Source organism: Gastrolobium bilobum, unplaced genomic scaffold (assembly GCF_033153095.1).
Source record: "Gastrolobium bilobum isolate Gb01-03AN ecotype WA unplaced genomic scaffold, APGP_CSIRO_Gbil_v1 utg41381, whole genome shotgun sequence".
In the NCBI taxonomy this organism is placed as follows: Eukaryota; Viridiplantae; Streptophyta; class Magnoliopsida; order Fabales; family Fabaceae; genus Gastrolobium; species Gastrolobium bilobum.
This window is the reverse complement of record NW_026897250.1, coordinates 116450-136151: the sequence shown is the minus strand read 5'-3', so window position 1 is coordinate 136151 and position 19702 is coordinate 116450. Positions and strand designations below refer to the sequence as shown.

Here is a 19702-nt window from a genome sequence, read left to right as displayed (position 1 = left end):
GTAATAACAAAAGCATACAACCGGGACAATATTAAAAATAATTACAACTTAATTGAAAATAAGTGTAATGTACGTTACCTACCAAAAAAATAAATAAGTGTAAATGTAAAATTACAAAAATATATTTTAAATTTTATTTTTCTTCTATATATATTTTATGCTGAAAAGAAATAAGGGTTTGATTTGTCATTTTAAATGACATAAGTTATATTATTTTAAGAGAGAAATAAACACAAGGAATTGAAATCATGGGAAAAAAAGTTGGTAGTTTTTTTTAATTTAAATTTTAAATAAAAAATATTTTTTATGTCCCTCTCTTTTAAAATGACATAACTTTATATCATTTTATATTTAAAATGACAAACACTTTTATCAATAAATAAATAAATAAATAAAGTGAAAAATATTTCTGCAGTTAATGCAGATAAATTATCTGCATTTATTCTCAAAACGATGTCGTTTTGGTATTGAAATATTAAAAAATCATAAATATGAAGACTATTATAATCCTAAAATAAATAAAAATTACAAAAATATCATAATTTTTCCCCACTCAGTGCTGATAACTTATATAGCGAACCATAAACAAATGGATAAAAGGGGGAAATATGAGGAGACAACGGCCTATCCATGAAGTGAGAGAGGGGAGCGGACGAGGGAAGAAAGCACATGAATACGATGATGAGTGTATTTCACATCTATGGCGGTTGGTGCACTCTTGTGGCTCTTGTGTTTCTTATATTATTGCTTTGGCAGCGTAGGAGATCTTTCTTCACCTCATCTCCGTCCACTTCCTTTTTAGTCTCCGATTCTGTCAATTCAAAATTGAGGTTCACTCGACGTCCTTTATTTATTAAAGAAATTCATTGAATTTGAACTGTAATTATTTTTTTCCTTTCTTCCCAAACTGCGATTATGATTATGCTGTTGCCGTGTTTTGATATTTTCATTTTGTTGTAAGTTCTTCGGTGCACAGGCGATAGAATTTGCTTCAAGTTTAGAATCCAATTTAGTTTACACTTGTTGGTTGGTGTGACTAAAAAGTGCTGGTGAAATTGAGGCCCTTTGGGGCTTTGAATAGTACCACCGAAATTGGAAATTTAGAGTTTATGGTTTTCTATTCTAGCCTTTTACATACAGCAAATCTATGCTAACAGCAATGATGGCTTTGAAAGAAGGGGTTTCTTAATGTTGTCTTCCAAAGCAAGCGGTTGTGGGAGGTTAAGAATTTAGAAAAAACTTGACCTGGCATCACACAACCAAAAAGGTGATAGGATAGATCACATTATTTACAATTTTTATGAGAAAATCTACTCTGGAGCAGACATTAAGTTGCTACTTGCTAATAACATTACAACTAGCAGATCTTAAGTTTAGATCTTCGGTCCTAACATTTGAAGTTGATGAACTTTGTGTCTAATGTGATCACACAAGGCTTATATTTATAATAATAGAGTACACGGGTGTGGGTCCTGTTTACATGATGTGGGACTAATTAACAATAACTAAATACTCTATTATATACTTTCTAATACTCCTCATCGAGCCGGTGCGTATATATTACGGGCACCAAGCTTGCTACAAATATAGTCAACCCGGAGACTCTTAGGAGTCTTAGTGAAAACATTTACAAATTGATCATTGGAGTTGACAAATCTATCTCGATCTCTCCTAATTGAATCTTTTATCTGATAAAATGACAATCAATTTCAATATGTTCAGTCCTCTTATGAAAGATCGGGCTAGAGGATATATGCAACACGGCTTAATTGTCACAAAATCACTATTGTTCACATAGACTTAGTACTGTAATCAATTGCTTTAACCAGATGAGTTCGCAGGTTGCAGTTCCGATTGCTTGGTATTCACCCTCTACTCTTGATCTGACTACCATGATTTGTTTCTTACTTTTTCAAGAAATCAGATTTCCCCCGAAGAGGACAAAGTACTCTAAAATGGAACGTCAGTCTAAAGAAGATCCTGCCTTATTAGCGTTTGAGTATCCATAAACCATAGTGTGCCGCTTATCTTTGTATAATAAGCCTTTTCCCAGTGCTTCTTTGATATATCTGAGAATTCTAACAGCTGCATCCCAATCAGAATTACAAGGAAAATCAAGGAGTTGACTTGCCATATATACTGCAAAAGAGATGTCTGGTCTTGTTACAATAAGATAATTTAGTGGGGGGCCCTGTCCGAGAAAAAGCTTGACATCAAGGTTAATGGGTGTATTAATAAGCTTGCATCCCAACATACTAATCTCCTTCAAGATATCCATGGTATACTTTCTCTGCAGTTGGAGATGCCTTGCTAGGATTGTACCATCTCAATGCCTAAGAACTAACGAAGCTTGCCATGATCTTTGGTCTAAAATTGACTGAACAATTATTGTTTTAGTTGTTCAATCCAAACCTGATCACTGCCAATGATGATAATGTCATTAATATAATGATGATAATGTCATTAATATAGACCAGGAGGTAAATGCACTGACCAAAAGAACTATGCTGATAGAAAATAGAGTGATTGGCTTCTCTTCAAACTAAACTAGAAGTTTGAGCAACTAAACTAAAATGGCTAAACCAAGCTCAAGGTGACTGCTTCAAGCCATATAAAGATTTGGAGCTTGCACAACAACGCAAGTCCACTTCTTCTTGCAAATCACCATGTAAGAAAGCATTTTTTATGTCAACCTGAAGAAGAGGCTAGTGATGAACGATAAGAATGGCAAGAAACAGGCTGACAGAAGCCATCTTGGCAACGGAAGAGAAGGTGTCCCCATAGTCGAGCCTAAAAATCTGAGTGTATCCCTTTACCACTAAACGGGCTTTGAGGTGGTCAACAGTGTCATTAGGACCAACTTTGACAGTGAAAACCTAATGAAATTCGACATCAGATTTTTTTGTAGAAGCAGGAACAAGATGAAAGTTGGAAATGGCCTTGAAGGCCGATGCATGCTGGAGGGAAAAACAAAATTTTTTCATTGCGGAACACACATGCATTCAAGATCATGCTTTAGGAAAGCATGATGTTACCTTGTTCGTGAAAACTCGTGATGATCAAGGTAGGTCTGAAGGGTTCAGACCCTCTAACGTTGATCCACACCACCCACTGCGTCTAGGTGCAAGAACTCCTTCTTGTGAAACCGCCAAGTGATCACTACAATGAGGCTTGCTAAGCGCACACTGTGTGAAGAGAAAGGCTAGGTAAAAGTGTTTGAAAGAGTGAAGCTTTCAATGTGAAAACTTCACAAAAGTGGAGCAGGAGAGGAGAAGAGAATGGCTTGGTTGGTTTTTTAAAAACCCTAGAAGGAACATATATATAGATGCACACAAGAGGAGCCTATTTGTTAAAAACAAATCAGATTTTTAATCAATAAAAATCCCTTCCAAAAGGGCGCTCCATCAAAGAGAGAGAGAATAGGATTTGTTGCAAATCAAATCTCATCAAATCTTGCCAACAACATCCTATCATATCTTTATGATATATTAGGTTCAAAACCTAATCAAATATCTGATCATAAATCATCATATAATCAGTTATATGGTGCGCCCCATATAGCCTAAATAATGACCAGATACATTTGAGTAGTTGCATTCAAACTTGAATCAAATCACTCATATATTCTCCCAACAGATCGTATCTTCTGGAGCTGATTCTGATGACTAACCAACAGCCAAATCAGCACCCCAAATCTTCTTAGATTATGTCCAAAAGATTTCCTCTTGATATGTTCCAACAAGATCTCATCTTATCCTTTTGTTATGAAACAACTTTTCATAGCCAATTCAAATTCGAATTTCAAACATTTGAATTCAAACTTTCAAACACTTAAATTTTAAATTCAAATTCAAATTCTAAATTCAAATTCAAATTTCAAATTTCAAAACTAAAATTCAAAATTCAAATTTCAAATTTCAAATTTCAAATTTTAAATTTCAAATTCAAAATTCAAAATTCGAATTTCAAAATTCAAATTTCAAATTTCAAATTCAAAATTCAAAATTTAAACATTTGATAATTAATTTAACTAATTAAATTAATTAGTAATGTCTTGGACTATCCAAGCCCATTACTTAGATCCATGCGCCCTCCACCCTATCTGTGGAGTTCCAAACTACTTCTTGGGCTAATAACAATTGTTAGGCCCAATACCATTAATGCTAGAGCATCTAGACAATTAGGTGTTAGTGTGTAACCCATTAGGTCCAACATAGCCACTGACATAAATGGGTTTGGGCCCAATAAGCCCACAACCCATCTAATGACAACACAGAGTACTAGCAATGCTTTGTTGTCCCAGAACTAGTTAGATTAGTGACTTGATCATCCTATTGCACATATTTGGTTGCCGTATATATTTCCTTTCGTCTCGGTTACCTTCCCATAAAACCTAGGGTAAGGAAACGTATCAACCCCTGCGGTTTAGGGTAAGCTTTATTTGAAATAGGGAATCTTCAATTTACAGACTCTAAAGGCAGATCATCTCATGATCTCTTTTACTATGCATAGATTCCCGAGTCCCTATAAATGTCATCCCGATTTTTCCGGTTTACAGATAACCTAATCTCTCACAGAGATCTGACGAATTCCTTCAGCTTATCACCCTAGCCCTGTGTTCTTTCAGGACAAGCCCAACAATATACCTATGAGTCTCCATGTTTCAGGCAGACGAGGTGCACAATCAAAGCCTGTCTTCTAGAACACAGTCTAGGTAATAACTTCTGGTCTTAGGAAAGACATACCCAAATATAAAGAGACTACTCTAATGATACTCTCTGTGAGAGTTCCTTAGAGTCTCTTTGTGGGTCTGTTCAGTGCGAGCTATACCCTTATAGGTCCACCCACGACTTTAGCTAAGACATCTCCATATCTGTAGCACATGAGGTCTATACCTTGTATCCATATACAAGTAGATAAGTCGTGCTAGTCTTACCCGAGATTACTGACCCCATTCTCAACATCTCTAGACTAGGAACATAAAATTAGGAATAAACATCCGGTATTCTTGAATCCTCATGGTGATCTCATTACAGATACTCAAGAGATACCTATTTTATTTCACGGGGTTTATCAAGTTATTCATAATATATTAACATTAATATCGAGACAGAATTATGAAACAAGATAAAGAGTGCTTTTATTTATTTGCGACAATATTAAAAAGGTCTACATCTATGTCCTTATTTAATCATAAGATTGTCTCTAGGACACCCAAATACTAACACAAGATCCCATGTACTATATGAGTGGAGAGCAATCATTTCATTAATCATTTTCTGACGCTAACCTGGATGGGATAGTGCTTCACCTGTGGTCTTAGGAATGGAAACATACGAAAGATTAGAAACAAAGATATAATGTTACGAAGAAAGTCGGACATAACTCAAAAAAGCATAAAGAGGATAAGGGTTGTGAATAGAGTGGATACCTTTGCGGCTAGCAATTGGTGTAGTCTCTAGTGGAGGAGCCAAAAGGGACATGATGACTATTGAAGATGGTGAGTAGTCAGAAGTAGAGTTGCAGACAACGCTAATAGGTGAGGAGGGGATGATCCTCAAAACTAGAGTCACTTGTAATTGGTACAGAAGAATCAAGAAAGGGAATATGAAGAATATTATTTACCTATGACACTAGAGTAGGGGAACAAGAGAAAGGTGTTTGATTGAGGAAGGTGACATTAGTAGAAACAATGTACTGCTTGAGGTCAAGAGAGGAGTAGCGATAATCCTTTTGAAAACAAGATTAACGAAGGAAGAGACGTGAAGGTTTTGGATGTAAGTTTGTCATTGCCTGGAGCGAAGTTATGTACGAAGTAGGTACATCCAAAATCATGCGGAAGTAGAGGATACTTATGAGTGTAAGGAAAAAAGATACCGTGCGGGACCTCATTCTTAAGTAGAGAAGAAGGCATGTGATTGATGAGAAAATATGATGTAATAATAACAACCGCCTAAAAGCAAAGGGTGTGCATTGTTTCAACTAGATGTTTATTTTTGCCTTAGCCACTCCACTTCAAAGGATAAATACTTTTTGGCATTATCACAAGACAAAATACGATAGAAGAACTAAATTGATTATGAATTTTAGCATACAATTTGTGATAAATAGAAAATAATTCAAAATAATTTTTCATTAAATAAAGCCAAATACAATGAGAAAAGTCATTAATAAAGGTAACAAAACACTGAAAACTCTAAACAAACCCAAATACAATGAGAAAAGTCACCTTCCTCCCTCTCCCTCAGGCCATTCCTTCCCTCTGATCCACTTGAATAAGGTATGCCAACATTGTTTCTTGTAACGTCCGAATGGACTTTTCTACACCCATCACCCTTCCTCCCAATCTTTCAGCTCTTCATTCCACCTCAGCACTCCCCAAGGATCAAAAGTGCTCTGATACCAAAATTATGGTACAAGAAACTTGAAGACAGTAAAGAAATGGAGTCTGGTATAACCAACAACTTATAACATTGGAAAAAAGAAGAAACTACAGAGTTTCTTAAAGCTAAAAAAAAAATACACAATCCTTATGACCATGATTATGCACAAAAGAACAGCTCCAACGATTCTCTGCAACACCTCTAAGCTACTGAAACACCCCTATTAGTGGCTTCACTCCATATGAAGATAATTCTTTCCTGCCTTGCTTTTTCCCCTATGACCAACTATATTCTTTATGTTCTTTTTTCCCCACCTCACCTCCACTATCTCCTATTTGTTTTTCCCCATTCATTGCTTGTCACATAGCCTCTTTTAATAACTAACTCTTCACCTTTTTCCACTTTTTCATCATCAGGTGTCCCCATATTGTTATTATTCTCATTCTCACCTCTATGGGCTCTTTTTTTACGTTTGTATACTTCCTTAAAGGGTATCAAGTCCCATCATATTTCAATAAATATTGTGAAATTTCTTAGCACAATTAGATGAATCTATGCATTGTCCACCTTTCAAATTCAATGGGTTCTTGTGTAAGGGTATGTTGGAAATACAATCTAAAATTTAAAATGTAAAACCATTCATCTATCTTCACCTAACAACTTAAGTTTTGGGGAGGGTTGGTTGCTTGATAGATTTCAACGGTTTCCAACCTTTAATTAGAATTCCTGGGCAATAGTTTAGATACATTTGTTTGCTTAGGAGGCTGTAAGGAATCATTCAATGTGAAAAAAATACCATTGTAAAGTTACTCCTTCTAAGTGTATGTAAAAAAAAAATACTACTGTTAGGCGGGCAGGAGGAGCAAATGGTGGAGGACGACTACCAATAGGCTAAGCTACGCCAACTGTAGCAATTAGGTCCGGCACCATGTCTTAACCCAAAACCATAAGGCATTGTGTTCATGGATCCTCCCACTTATATTAACTTTATTTAGCACATTACCAACAAATGTGGGAATCCGTCACACTTGAATATCCCAACAATATTTCATAGCCTTTATTTTCTTGCAACTTTTAGGAATTTTAATTAAGGGGTTGTTTGAAAACTCAATTTAGTACTGACATAAAATGTTTCAGTGCCGAAAATGTTTTGGTGTTTTGTTTAACACATGCCAAGAATGAAATTAAGTGAAGTACCGAAAACATTTAACTCATGGAAGGTGTTTAATAAATTTAGCCGCTAAGATTTCATTATTTAAATACAACAATAACACGCTTATCCCAAATTTGTTGGGATCGGTGGTGGATGCACTCATTCATATGACGGTAAAAGCAGAAGGAAAAGTAAATAATAAAAAATAGTGTATATAATAATAATAAATAAAATAAAAACATAGAGAAATTGAAAAATCAATATTTTTTTTAATATTCTTTTTGTTAGTAATGAAATGATAATACTTTACTTTTAATATATGATTTGGTTCATAACATGCAAATAGTTTCCTTTAATACACATTCAGTTCAGAACTTAAAATGAAATTTTTTCAAGCATACAAATTTAGTGCTTGATTTTTTATCACTAATTAGGACTAAAGTGATGTTGATTTTGATGAAAGAATTTTAGGACTAAATTTCAGTTTTAACATACACCCCCAAACACCCAAATACTTTGGATCATATTCATAGCTGTGTCTTTGCTGTCAGTAACCAGCATTGATTTAGGAGCATAATAAGTTGATTTGACAATGTGGAAGTTATTATTTATTTTTATTTTTTACTTTTGCAGAACCTTAAATTTTGTGACAGATTCAGATTTGAAGTTTTTGATGGAGATTTTGGATGAGAAGCTCAACGAGATTGATAGATGGGAGGATGTTATCGATAAAAGAAATCAGCATCTAATATACAATGCGAAATGCTGCAAGCCTAAGGTTACTGCAGACACTTGAATTGATCATGGTTATTCTTGGAATGTGAACTCAGCTTTTTGTAGAATTATAATAACATGTTGCTTTCTTAAATGCTGTGTGTCTGTTGTCTGAAGTTTTGGAAGCTTTAATTGTTATATGATGAATAAAACATCTCACTGTGTTTCCCCTTTTTCTTTCTCGCACAATGTGGTGCACTTTGTCCTCTAATCAGCATATTCTTTCATAGTTCATTAGCAACTTATCATGTCCAAGTTACAGAAAAGTAGTAATTTTTAGTTGATTGTCTCTTTCATACACAAGTCTTTTTTTTTCTGTTAATTGACATAATTAATATGGGATTTATTGTGTCAAAATAGCGCGATGGAAGTTTTTCCCAAATTGCAGGGATAGGGTCAGTTAAACTCTCCAAGAAGATTGTGTTAAATTCTGCTCTAACAATTAATAATGTCAGGTGGTTATCTACAAGTCATTTTTTTTCTGTTAATTGACATAATTAATAATGTTAGGTGGTTACATCTAGCTCTTGGTCAGTCCTTCTAGTGTGTGATCTTAATTTTGATAGCTTCTAATTTTGTAACTTCTGTACACATCATAGCAGAATGGTTTTGAAAATGATCTATAAAGTATATACTTGTTTCTCAATTGATGTTGCAGAATGGTCCTCTGAGATATTTGAGTGTGACTATGTTCCGTGATATTTCGTCTGAGATGCTAAGAAACTTCTACATGGACAATGATTACAGAAAGCAGTGGGATAAAACAGTGGTTGAGCATAATCAACTGCAGGTGGACGAATTTGATGGTGTTGAAGTTGGTCGTACAATTAAAAAGTTCCCCCTTTTGAGGCCTAGAGAATATGTGCTAGCTTGGAAATTGTGGGAGGGGAGGGACAAAACTTTCTATTGTTTCATGAAGGTAATACACCAAATCGTTTTGCATATAATCATATAAATATCGCTTTTAACTACTGATTAGAATTATGCACATTGGATCCATGGCCACCTTCTCTTTGGAAAACTATATGTCCTAAATAATCGATTGTCTTCATCCCAAAATTGCACTTCTTCCCATTTGCAAAAAACTGAACTTGCTTTATGGTGTACAACACCTTCTCTAGACGTTCCATGTGCACATCCCAGATCTTGATATACACTAGGATGTCGTCAAAAAATACTAGGATGAATCTGTGAAGAAAGGACATGTTCATTGTGCACTAAAATGTTGTTGGGGCATTTGTGAGGCCAAAAGGCATCACTAGGTATTCGAAATGCCCCTGGTGTGTCTTAAAAGGTGCCTTAGGGATATCTTACTCCGCCATTCTGATCTGATTAAACCTTGCCTTCAAATCAATCTTAGAGAAATAATTTGCTCCCTCTAGCTCTTCTAGAAGTTCTTCAATCACAAGAATTGAGAATTTGTCTGCAATTTTAGCCTTATTTATACCCCAGTAGGCAACGCAAAGTCACTAACTATCAACCTTCTTCTTCATTAGTATCACTGGATTGGAGAAATGCCCATTGTTGGCCCGAATGATGCCTGAGGATAACATCCTTGTTACCTGCATGGTTGCATTTCTATTTCTCCCATTTGCTTGTGTGAGTGCTTGCACACAGGCATACATTTATGGGATCTATGCCCTCCTTTAACAAAATTTTATGGTTTATGGTTTTGTAGGAAAGTAGTTTGGTTGAGGTTGAGAAAACCATTGTAAACCCTCATCATAATTCCAGCAATTTTCTGTGCCGCTGTGAAAGTTCTATGTTGATGGAAAGGCTCTCTCACTTTTCTGAGTAATCCAGAGATGATAGAACAAGCACCATGGGCGCCTCCTCAACTCCTACGGTTTTGGATTGTGCCTTTGAAGAGATGAGAGATTGAGAAAAAGAGCGGTTCCCCAGAACCTGAACATGCTCTCCTTGGTGCATGAAAGTCATGCTTAAGATAAGACAATTGACTGTTACTTCGCCAAGGGTTTCTCTCAATGCCACCCCCAATATAACATCTATCTCTCCAAGTTCAAAGACAAAGAAATCTCCCTAAACGTCCAAAAACCCAGTTGGACATTTAATCCAGTAAAACAGCCCTGAGATGCTTTTTTCTGACCATCACCTGTACGAACTTGAAAAACGAAGTACAAGTTAAAGGCAAATTTAAACGTTGTACTAACCTTTGTCCCACAAAGTTATGGCTGGCCCCAATCTCTATTAATGCTAGCACTGTCTCTCCCTGTATTGTACCCTTCAACTTCATGGTCTTTGAAGAAGTGAGACCTCCGATGAAGATAAGGAGAGATCCTACCGTTTAAAGTCTGCTTTGCAGACGACCCAAATCCTTCGTGATCACCATCGCCGAAGTCGCCTTTGCTTAGGGTGGGGAGTCGTAGAGACTTTTCTGCGCAAAGGTGTTTGGGACTGTACGACAAGCCATATTGGAAGCATTTCCCTTCTTTGTGTCTCTTCATGAACTCGTCATATGACACTTGTCTCGCCTCACGGGTACGAGTCCCACCAGCAAATCCCAAAGAGTTAGGCAGTGAGGGTGCAACGTTAGATGACCCTTTGGTTAGGGTTTGATTGAGTCTTTCCCCCTCCTCATTTTGAGTTGGACCACGCTTGTGAATGATTCCCACTAAAACTTCTCTGTGCATTGGGCTTGGCAGGCCTAGATGTGTTGAAACCTCCATGGGAGTACTATCCCCGTTTATCACAAAATGGGCCATAGAATAGGTTAAGCCAAAACCTCCCGTGTTTCCCCTATTTTATCCATTACTCCCTTCATACACGCGTGTTCCCATCCCATGCATGCGACCCAAAGTGTCGAAAATGCCCAAGATCCTAAGTTCGTTTTCCACATTGCGTGCAAAGTTCATCATCTGAATCACCTCTGATGGGTCATGGGTCCACTCAAGGCTTTGAATCTCAGCCCTGTGTCCTCCCAAGAAATAGTATGGAGTGTGGGCCTTGCTAACATTAGTTGCCTTAGCCACCAAGGATTCAAATTCCAAAAGGTAATCTTCAACCATTCCATTTTTCCTAAGGGTGGACATACATTCATATATATTGCCTTGGGATCTTTCCCCAAAACGCCATATAATGGCGACCAAGAGACCTTCCCAGTCCAAATTTAGTACTTTTTTGCGTTGGTATCGAAACCAATGGACAGCGCCTCCTTCCATGCTTACAAGTGCCAATTGAACCCCTCTCCATTGCTGATATTTTATGAATTTTGAAGAAATTCTCTGCCTTGGCAATCCACCCCAAGGGGTCTGAGCCATTAAAGGACAAAAGTTCAATCTTTTGAGTCCAAGTCTGATCAACCATTATGCTTGTACTAGATCCATCTCTTTTAGTGTAATTTCCTTCACCAATTTTTCCCTCACTAGCACTATGGTGGCCATTGCGGTGCATCCACCCTTGCAAAAGTAATTTCATATCATTGAGCCCTCCCATGTGTCGAGAATTCTTGCAGGTTTCTTAAGAGAGACGTTCGAGAGATGCCTCAATAGTTTCTACCTGCACCTCCAATGAAGGTCCTCCATCTAATCTGACAGGGTGGACCAACTAACACTGTTGTTTGCATGCAATACCATCCACTAGTAATTATCAATTTTTTCACTGTTTTCTGTTGGAGATTTATTTGTTTGGTGTTTGTACACTGTACAAAAATATTTGTTCATCATATCATTCTAATTTCTCATTCTATACATATTTAGATAAAAGCTCTTAACAATAGCATGACCTTCATACATATTTTGGTTGATATTGGCAAATTGTTCTGTATGTGTGAAGCAGCCCTATATTTCCATTCCTTTAACCTATATGTTCATAACCTTCCTCATAATATTATTCAGATGGTGTTTGTATATTTAGATAATAGGCAGGTTCCTATTTTAAACATTTTCTTTTTGTTAGTGATATTTTAAAGGGAAATAAAGTGACAGATCATATTGAAAATCAATAGAAAATACAACCTTTATTTGTGGATGAACGTGATGATTATGAGATTTCTTACTAGCTTTCTCTTTTTTATGCAATGATTACTTGATCATTTTCTTCTTTCCAATTTTGGTTATGAACTTTGTTAGGAATGCGAGCATCCTTTGGCACCGCGGCAGAGAAAATATGTACGTGTTGAGTATTTTAGATCTGGCTGGCGAATAAGAGAAAGTAGGTTTCTTGGCTTATTTAAGTTTTTTTATTAAACAATGAAACTTTGTGGGAAGACAAAACCTCAAATTTTCCTTTTTTAATGTTATTATTTCTTATCCTCCCAAAAATGGTTGAAATCTCTTAACTCCACATGCCATTTCTTCATAAAATATTCTAAATTGAATGATATACTGTGATGACCTATTTCTATGTCCACAGATTTGTTTGGAGTTTGAAACTGTTGAAAATCTTTCATTGCAGCCAGTGATATACTTGTGCTCCCTTTTAATATATATTTCATTGTTTTTGAATAATGAGTGACTGATTTTTACCTATAAAATGACGGTTTTATGATTGGCGTTTATGTAATTATAGTCCCTGGTAGAAATGCCTGTGAGATCACAATGTTTCATCAAGAAGATGCTGGTTTGAATATGGAGATGGCAAAGCTGGCTTTTTCTAAGGGCATATGGAATTATGTATGCAAGATGGATAATGCACTTAGAAGATACTCTGTTATAAGCTATCATTTACCAAGTTCAGTTGCCACTTCAATCAATTTAATGCAGAAGGTTAGTGTTGTTAGTTTCAAATACCATCATTTAATGCATTTCCTAGTTTAAACTGTCCGGTTTTCTCACATTGGTGCCTGGGGTTATAATTAGGGAATGTTGCTTGAGGCAGGTTTGTGGTAGACGTCAAAATGAAATATTCCTGATGACTAGTTATAACAATATAACCTATCAATCAACTTCTATAATGTGATAGATTCCTCCTGATGGTTTAATAGTAGAAATCAACTATAGGCAGGACAAAAATGAGGATTCATAAAACCCAGCACTTATTTGTGAGATGATGAAAAAGCATGTTTTCTCACGAGTTAAATTGAGTTTTTGGATAGTGGCAATGTTCAAGATTTGTTGTAAATACAAAACTACCATGTGTAATAAATCAAAAGATGGTTGAACCACCACCAACAACTCTTAAATTTTGTACTAACATTTGTTTATGCATTGTAAATATTTGTACATTAATAAACAAGTAAAAAACTATTCAGATTCAGAATTTCAAGTATCAACTTGGTATCCAACCTCCCAAACCTGGAGACTTTGGTTTCACGCAATGCCTTCATCGCCTTGAGACGGACACCTTCATTGTAGCTTACCCAGGAAACTTTCGTAGCAGACGAGTGCCTATTAGTTCGCCCTTTCATTGCACTTGCATCGCCGATGAATTTCTTAGAATTCCTCACCCTCAACCTTGAAGCCCAGAACAAAACTACTGTGCAAAGGTTGTTTGTTCCTTGGAAACGTGCTACCATTTACCATTCCACACACGTTCACTTTCTCTGCATGTTAGATCAACACACCACCATTATTTTTACACATGTAGTTGCGTCTGACCAACCTTGCCCTCACTATCACTTCCAGACAGCTTGTTGTGATCTCCTCTCCCTAAATCTACCCTCGGTCGGGGAACCCAGCATCACCTTAACGCACGCTTTCTCATCTCCTCCACGGCCCAACTACCCAGTTTGCCTTTGGTCGCCATGTGTGACCCAAAAACTAGCTAAACCACATAGCCCATTTTTTAGTCTATAATGACCATGTCACTCACTCTAACGACTTCTTGATTCCACATGTGACCTACTGCCTCACTAGAAAATTATTTACAGTGGTCCTAGATCATTCAAACTACCCTTAAAGGGAAATGGTATTTAAATCATATATAAAGGCTAGCCCTAGATAAGAAAGACCCCAAATTTGATGAATAGGATGATGAAGACTCGTTTTTCATGACCTAACTCAGTCCTTACCCATTACTTAAGATATTTGGTATGTCCTCCAGAAGACTTATTCCATGAAACAAAACATTGCCACCTATTTCAAATTGAAAATTAAGATTTCTCTACCAAACAGAGCTCCTTTTTTGTGATTAGCCATTGTGGTTTTCTTAATGGCTTGTGGATCGAGTTGGACTAGTACTATCCTAAAACGAAGTGTAGCAAGGATGTTGCCACCTAGTCCACCTAAGTATGACCCTATTAGGGTTCAAATTCTAGGAATGGAAAAGCTACCTACCCTTTCTTAAGTGTTTTATACTATTTAAGGGAAAGAGAACCATCGGGAAGCCATGCTAGATGCCAAATTCACTGATTGGTTTGTCGTGACAAAAGCCAAGTCTACTAGACATGATTAATCATCCACCTCTTTAGACTTAACAGAGATAGACGATGGTGCAACCACCGTAAGAAATATGGTCACATTAAGGTTACTTGTTTTCATCTTCATGGAAAGGAACAAGTACTTGACAAAACAAGTGGATTCAAAGGTATCCAGAGAGGCCAACCTTATTTGACTTCCCAAGCTCAACCACTCTCAGTGAGGCTTCTAATGGGGTTGTTGTAAACATTGTAAATAGTGTAGTAAGAAGTGGGGAATAAAGTGCCATATAGGTGGAAGACAACCTTATAATTATTTGATTTAGTTATATAATGGATCTTCCATTGTGCTATAGACACATGGATTCCAACATATGCTTCTGGCTTTTACATTATTCAACAGGGTAACTCACAAAGAAAAAAGGAAGTGAGTTAGACAAAAAGAAAAGAAATATGGACAAAAAAAGAAGTAACTTGGACAAAAAGAAACAAAGTGACTTAGATAAATCTTTTTTGTCGATAACCTCAGAACAATCAATTGAATATTGATTAATATGTAATCGATTGAACACTACTTGAAAATGGCTATTTTGCTCATAAATGAAATGTTCCAAATGTTCCTGGAAATTCTTGCTCCCATTGGAACATTTTCCATATAAAAAGGGAATCTATTGTTACAATAGAAGCAAAAGTGATATCGATTATTCAAGAATCGAATTTTATTTTCTTTGTAAAAGGAGGATATCAATGAACTTCTATGAAATGATTTCATAGGATTCAGCTAATTGTCTTGATCGTGGGATATCATTGAGAAATAGGAATCCGTGTTATCAAAAGATTTCCTTCGATTCTTTCTAGTATGGAATGAGTCAATCATCCACTTCGGTATCTTATTGAACAAATATTGTGATATTGTTTCACCATTGATCAAGAATTTGAGAGATAGACAAGAGGTAACCCTAATCCTAATATGTGCCTGCTTGGTGGACTCACTGTCCACCGTTAATATTTTTTTTTCGTAAACTGTTTTCTGTAACGCTCGGCAACTTGCAAGGATCAATGACCGTTCCCACAGACTAACCCGAGACCTTTCAGCGTGTTTTGTTCTCACTCACACTTCCTGGAAAAACTTCCTAGGAGGTCACCCATTCTAGAATTGCTCCAAGTTAAGCACGCTTAACTATGGAGTTCTTCCGTTCTGGGCTACCGAAAAGTAGATACATATTGTTAGTATAGGTAGTACTAATTAATTCTTATAAGTTATCCCCAACTGTGCAGTCTCATGCCAACACAGTCTTTGGAATCTCTCTCTTTCGGGTGTTGATTTGATTCATTCATGTACACCCGCCGGTGGAAGCCTGCCAGGAGCCGCTTCTTGTCTGTGCCCTTGTGCACCATGCCCTTGCGCACCGGCGATCACTCCCTGCCCTCGTCAATGCCCGGGATGTTACATGCCCACCAGCTTCTGCCTGGTTTGTCCTCGATCCACACCATACTGGAAGAGAGGCCTGCTCTGATACCACTTGTAATGCCCGGCCGCTTGCATGAATTAATGACTGTCCTCACAACACTAACACGAGACTTTTCAGCGTGCTTTGTACTGGCACACTTCTTGGGAAAACTTACCAGGAGGTCACCCATCCCAGAATTGTTCCAAGTTAAGCACGCTTAACTATGGAGTTCTTCCGTTCCTGGCTATCGAAAAGTAGATGCATCTTGTTAGTATAGATAGTACCAATTAATTTTTATAAGTTATCCCCAACTGTGCAGTCTCATACTAGCACAGTCTCTGGAATCCCTCTCTTTCGGGTGTTGATTCGTTTTATTCATGTACCCTCGCTGCTAGAAGCCTGCCAATAGTCGCTCCTTGTCTGTGCCCTTGCGCACCGGCGATCACTCCCTGCTCTCATCAGCGCTCGGGATGTTACATTTTCCATCTAGTTTTTGGTGTCTTTTGCTGCAAATCCCTCTAGCATTGTTCCCAGTCGCCAATAACTGTCCCGGCCTCCAGCAACTGTCTCAGCCGTCATCGAACCAATCACCAATCACCAATCATTGTCTTTTCAAGTGAGTTTCCAACCGATAACCGATGGATCCAAATAGTGCCTTAGGGACAAGACTAGTCGTTCAGGTCTCAGGTCCAGATACAGCCACACGTGTGTGATTTGTTCTCTATGTTGCACCCATTTGCATTCGCGTCTGACTACACTTGCAGGCTATTCTCTGACCTTTTCTCCATCGTCCACGCTCGCAGGCTCCGACCTCCTCTGTCATTGGATTTGTCCAGCATCGTTCATTTTGTCCCCTTCAAAGTTCGTTTGTAGTGATTTCTCTCCAATTTTGCACTGCTCATTTTGCATTTTAATGAAATGACCAACTAGCTGATGTCTTCACTAGGTCTTCAAGGGGTTCTCAAATAAATTATGTATGAAACTAGCTTGGTGCATATGATTTATATGCTCCATCCTGAGGAGGGTGTTGTAAATAATATAAATAATGTGGTGAGTTATGGAGAATAATGTCCCACGTAGGTGAAAATACAACCTTGTAACTATTTTATTTAGTTATAAGATCTTTCGTTGTGTTATAGACACACGGGTTCGGACATATCCTTCTTTCTTTCTCATTATTCAACTAGGCCTTATGAAATTCATGCTTTCTGCAAAGATGAGTTGGAGTGACTCATGAACCTTATGGATTCCCAAAGCAAGACCTATGGGATTTGCTCTCTTGCTATGATCGATAAGAACACCTGCTCTTAATCTTTTAACTGCATCTTGCATTGATCTTAATGAATAATGGGCTTTTAGACACTAGCACACCTGACCATATGACCTAACTGATAACGACTTTTTGTCTTATTAACCCACCTCTGTTGTCATATTGTAGTCGCCGTCTCATACATCAATTGTAGGTTTTGCAAACATTCAACTCCAACCCTCCTTATGCCCGACAAATGTGCTTCATGTTATAAAACTCTCTACTAATGTTTTCTCCGCTCATAAACTTAGCAAAGATTTAAATTGTGTTGTGACATCTTTTCTACTCGTTGTGTATTGATGTTATGTCATAAGTTCACTCGCAAGGCTTTTACCTCTGCCATTTGGCTCACCAAAGCATTTTGGACATCCTCTTTTTAGTCTTCTTAGAACTATAATTCCATCTTTATGTTTGTATGCATCTGTTGAGTCATTTTAGTATGATGTTTGTGCGTTTGCTAAACCCCACCATGTTTGCTAAACCCCACCATGTATCTTTTCCTCTAAGCTCAATAAAATGTGTTGAACTGTCTAATTTTATTCACTTTGATGTTTGGGGACCTTCAAAAGTGGCTAATGTCTCTGGTGTTAATTGATTTGTATCTTTTATTGATGACTATATCAAGTATCCTTGATTTTTCTGATGAAAACAATTTGGGGGAAAAAATATCAAAAATTCTATTCAAGTAATGGTACGTCAACCAGCCTCTCTCACAATTCGTTAAGGACAATGGTCTGATTCATAAACTTATATGTATTGACACCTCTCAATAGATAGAGGTTGCCGAATGGAAAATTTGTCACCTAGTGAAAAAGACCCGAGCATTACTATTCCAGATATTTGTTCCTAGCTCTTATTGGAGGAAGTTGTTTTAACTGCAACAAATTTTATTAATTGATTACCTTGTATCCTTAGCAAGTAAGTCCTATACACCTAATAACCTTTTTTTTTAATCCATTCCTATTATACAAGGTCTTCCATCTAAAGTCTTTAAGTGTGTTGCCTATGTTCATGTTCATAAACAATACCGTAGCAAACTTGACCCAAAGGCTGTTAAGTGTGTCTTCTTGACGACTAGTCTTTCTTTTCTTGTCCTCACCTTCCGAGAGAGAGCATTTTGGAGGTTTCATCTGAGTCTTTCATGTCTGAGACCTACTTTTCTGTGCCCGAGTCAACCCTAGAGTTCGTGTCTACTCTTCATGGCAAGTAGGAATTGGCAACTCTACCTGGTACCTCACCAGTAACATGTATTATCAATCAACGGAAGGATGGTACACCCAAATTGGTACATCAAAGGAGGAGAAATCCCAAATTGATCCAACAATAACAACCAACGGTAAGTATTGAAGACACTATATCCTTTATTTATGAGCTTGACATTATAAAATTCTTCTTTTGAATGATTGTAATTCTAATTCCGATGTCTTACCCAGAACCTCAGTAGCAAGCCCGGAATGAAAATATTCCTTCACCAACTTGAGGGGGAATGTTGGTGGTTGAGCCACCAACAACAACTCTTGACTTTTATATCAATATTAGTATATATATTGTAATTTTTTGTACATGAATAAACAAGCAGAAAATATACCATTTCAAAATTTCCATAGGGTTTTGCAGCAAAATGTAGGTTTTTTCTTCTTGCAGACAAGATCATATCATGTTGTATGGGAATAGGCCATTTTGATCTTAAGCATTTAATGTGAATCATTCTTGGCTAAAGTAATAGCTAGTATCTATCTGAAAAGTCGTGACTGAAATTCATTCAAAATGTAGAACTAGCCAGTAATGATCCTGTAGTTTAATGGCACTTTTATGATCACTAGGGGCTGTGAAGTTGAGGGTGAGGGTTTCGATCTCTCCGGTCATTTCTCAATTCCCCACTTAGATCCGAATAGGTCTTCATTTCTTTTAGTTGTGGGCTGATCCTGCTTGACTGTTTTGGCCGTGAGGCTAACGATCTCGTGTGTAGGTACCGGCTTGCTTGGACCCTATTAAGAACAACATATCTCCTGCATATCCTACGACCCCCCATGATCAAGTTACAGATGAATCTCAAGTGCGTATGATCTCGAGAAGGTCATCAAGAAAGCTGCTAGCCAAAAGTTTGCTGCTTCTAGGGGGTGCAATATGCCTGTCTCGCGGTCACTCTAGCCTAGGTGCTAAAGTTGCCATGGCATACATCTTAACAAAGCTTAGTAAACGTGATGCTAGATCAACTTAGGATCTGCTTGATTTAGGTTTTTGAAGAACTTATTTAAGAAATAATTTTGTAATGATTAATTTGTTCAGCAATGATATTTTAAAGGTAATTATTACTTT

General features: G+C 37.1%; 1 protein-coding gene across 1 annotated transcript; it reads left to right on the top strand.

Moving 5' to 3' along the window:
- Positions 1-605: 605 nt before the first annotated feature.
- LOC133305227 (uncharacterized) lies at positions 606-19702 on the top strand. The gene is made up of 6 exons (XM_061505384.1): positions 606-830; positions 8170-8314; positions 8969-9229; positions 12399-12480; positions 12838-13034; positions 19353-19702. The coding sequence occupies exons 1-6, from the start codon at positions 670-672 to the stop codon at positions 19602-19604; spliced, it is 1098 nt and encodes a 365-aa protein (XP_061361368.1). The 5' UTR covers positions 606-669; the 3' UTR covers positions 19605-19702.

What these genes read in the sequence shown, in the direction of transcription:
- LOC133305227 (XM_061505384.1), top strand. Translation starts at nt 670, where the DNA reads ATGAATACGATGATGAGTGTATTTCACATCTATGGCGGTTGGTGCACT. An exon ending in CGAAATGCTGCAAGCCTAAG is followed by an intron (nt 8,315 to 8,968) that starts GTTACTGCAGAC and finishes TTGATGTTGCAG; the next exon opens with AATGGTCCTCTGAGATATTT. An exon ending in TGGCTGGCGAATAAGAGAAA is followed by an intron (nt 12,481 to 12,837) that starts GTAGGTTTCTTG and finishes ATGTAATTATAG; the next exon opens with TCCCTGGTAGAAATGCCTGT.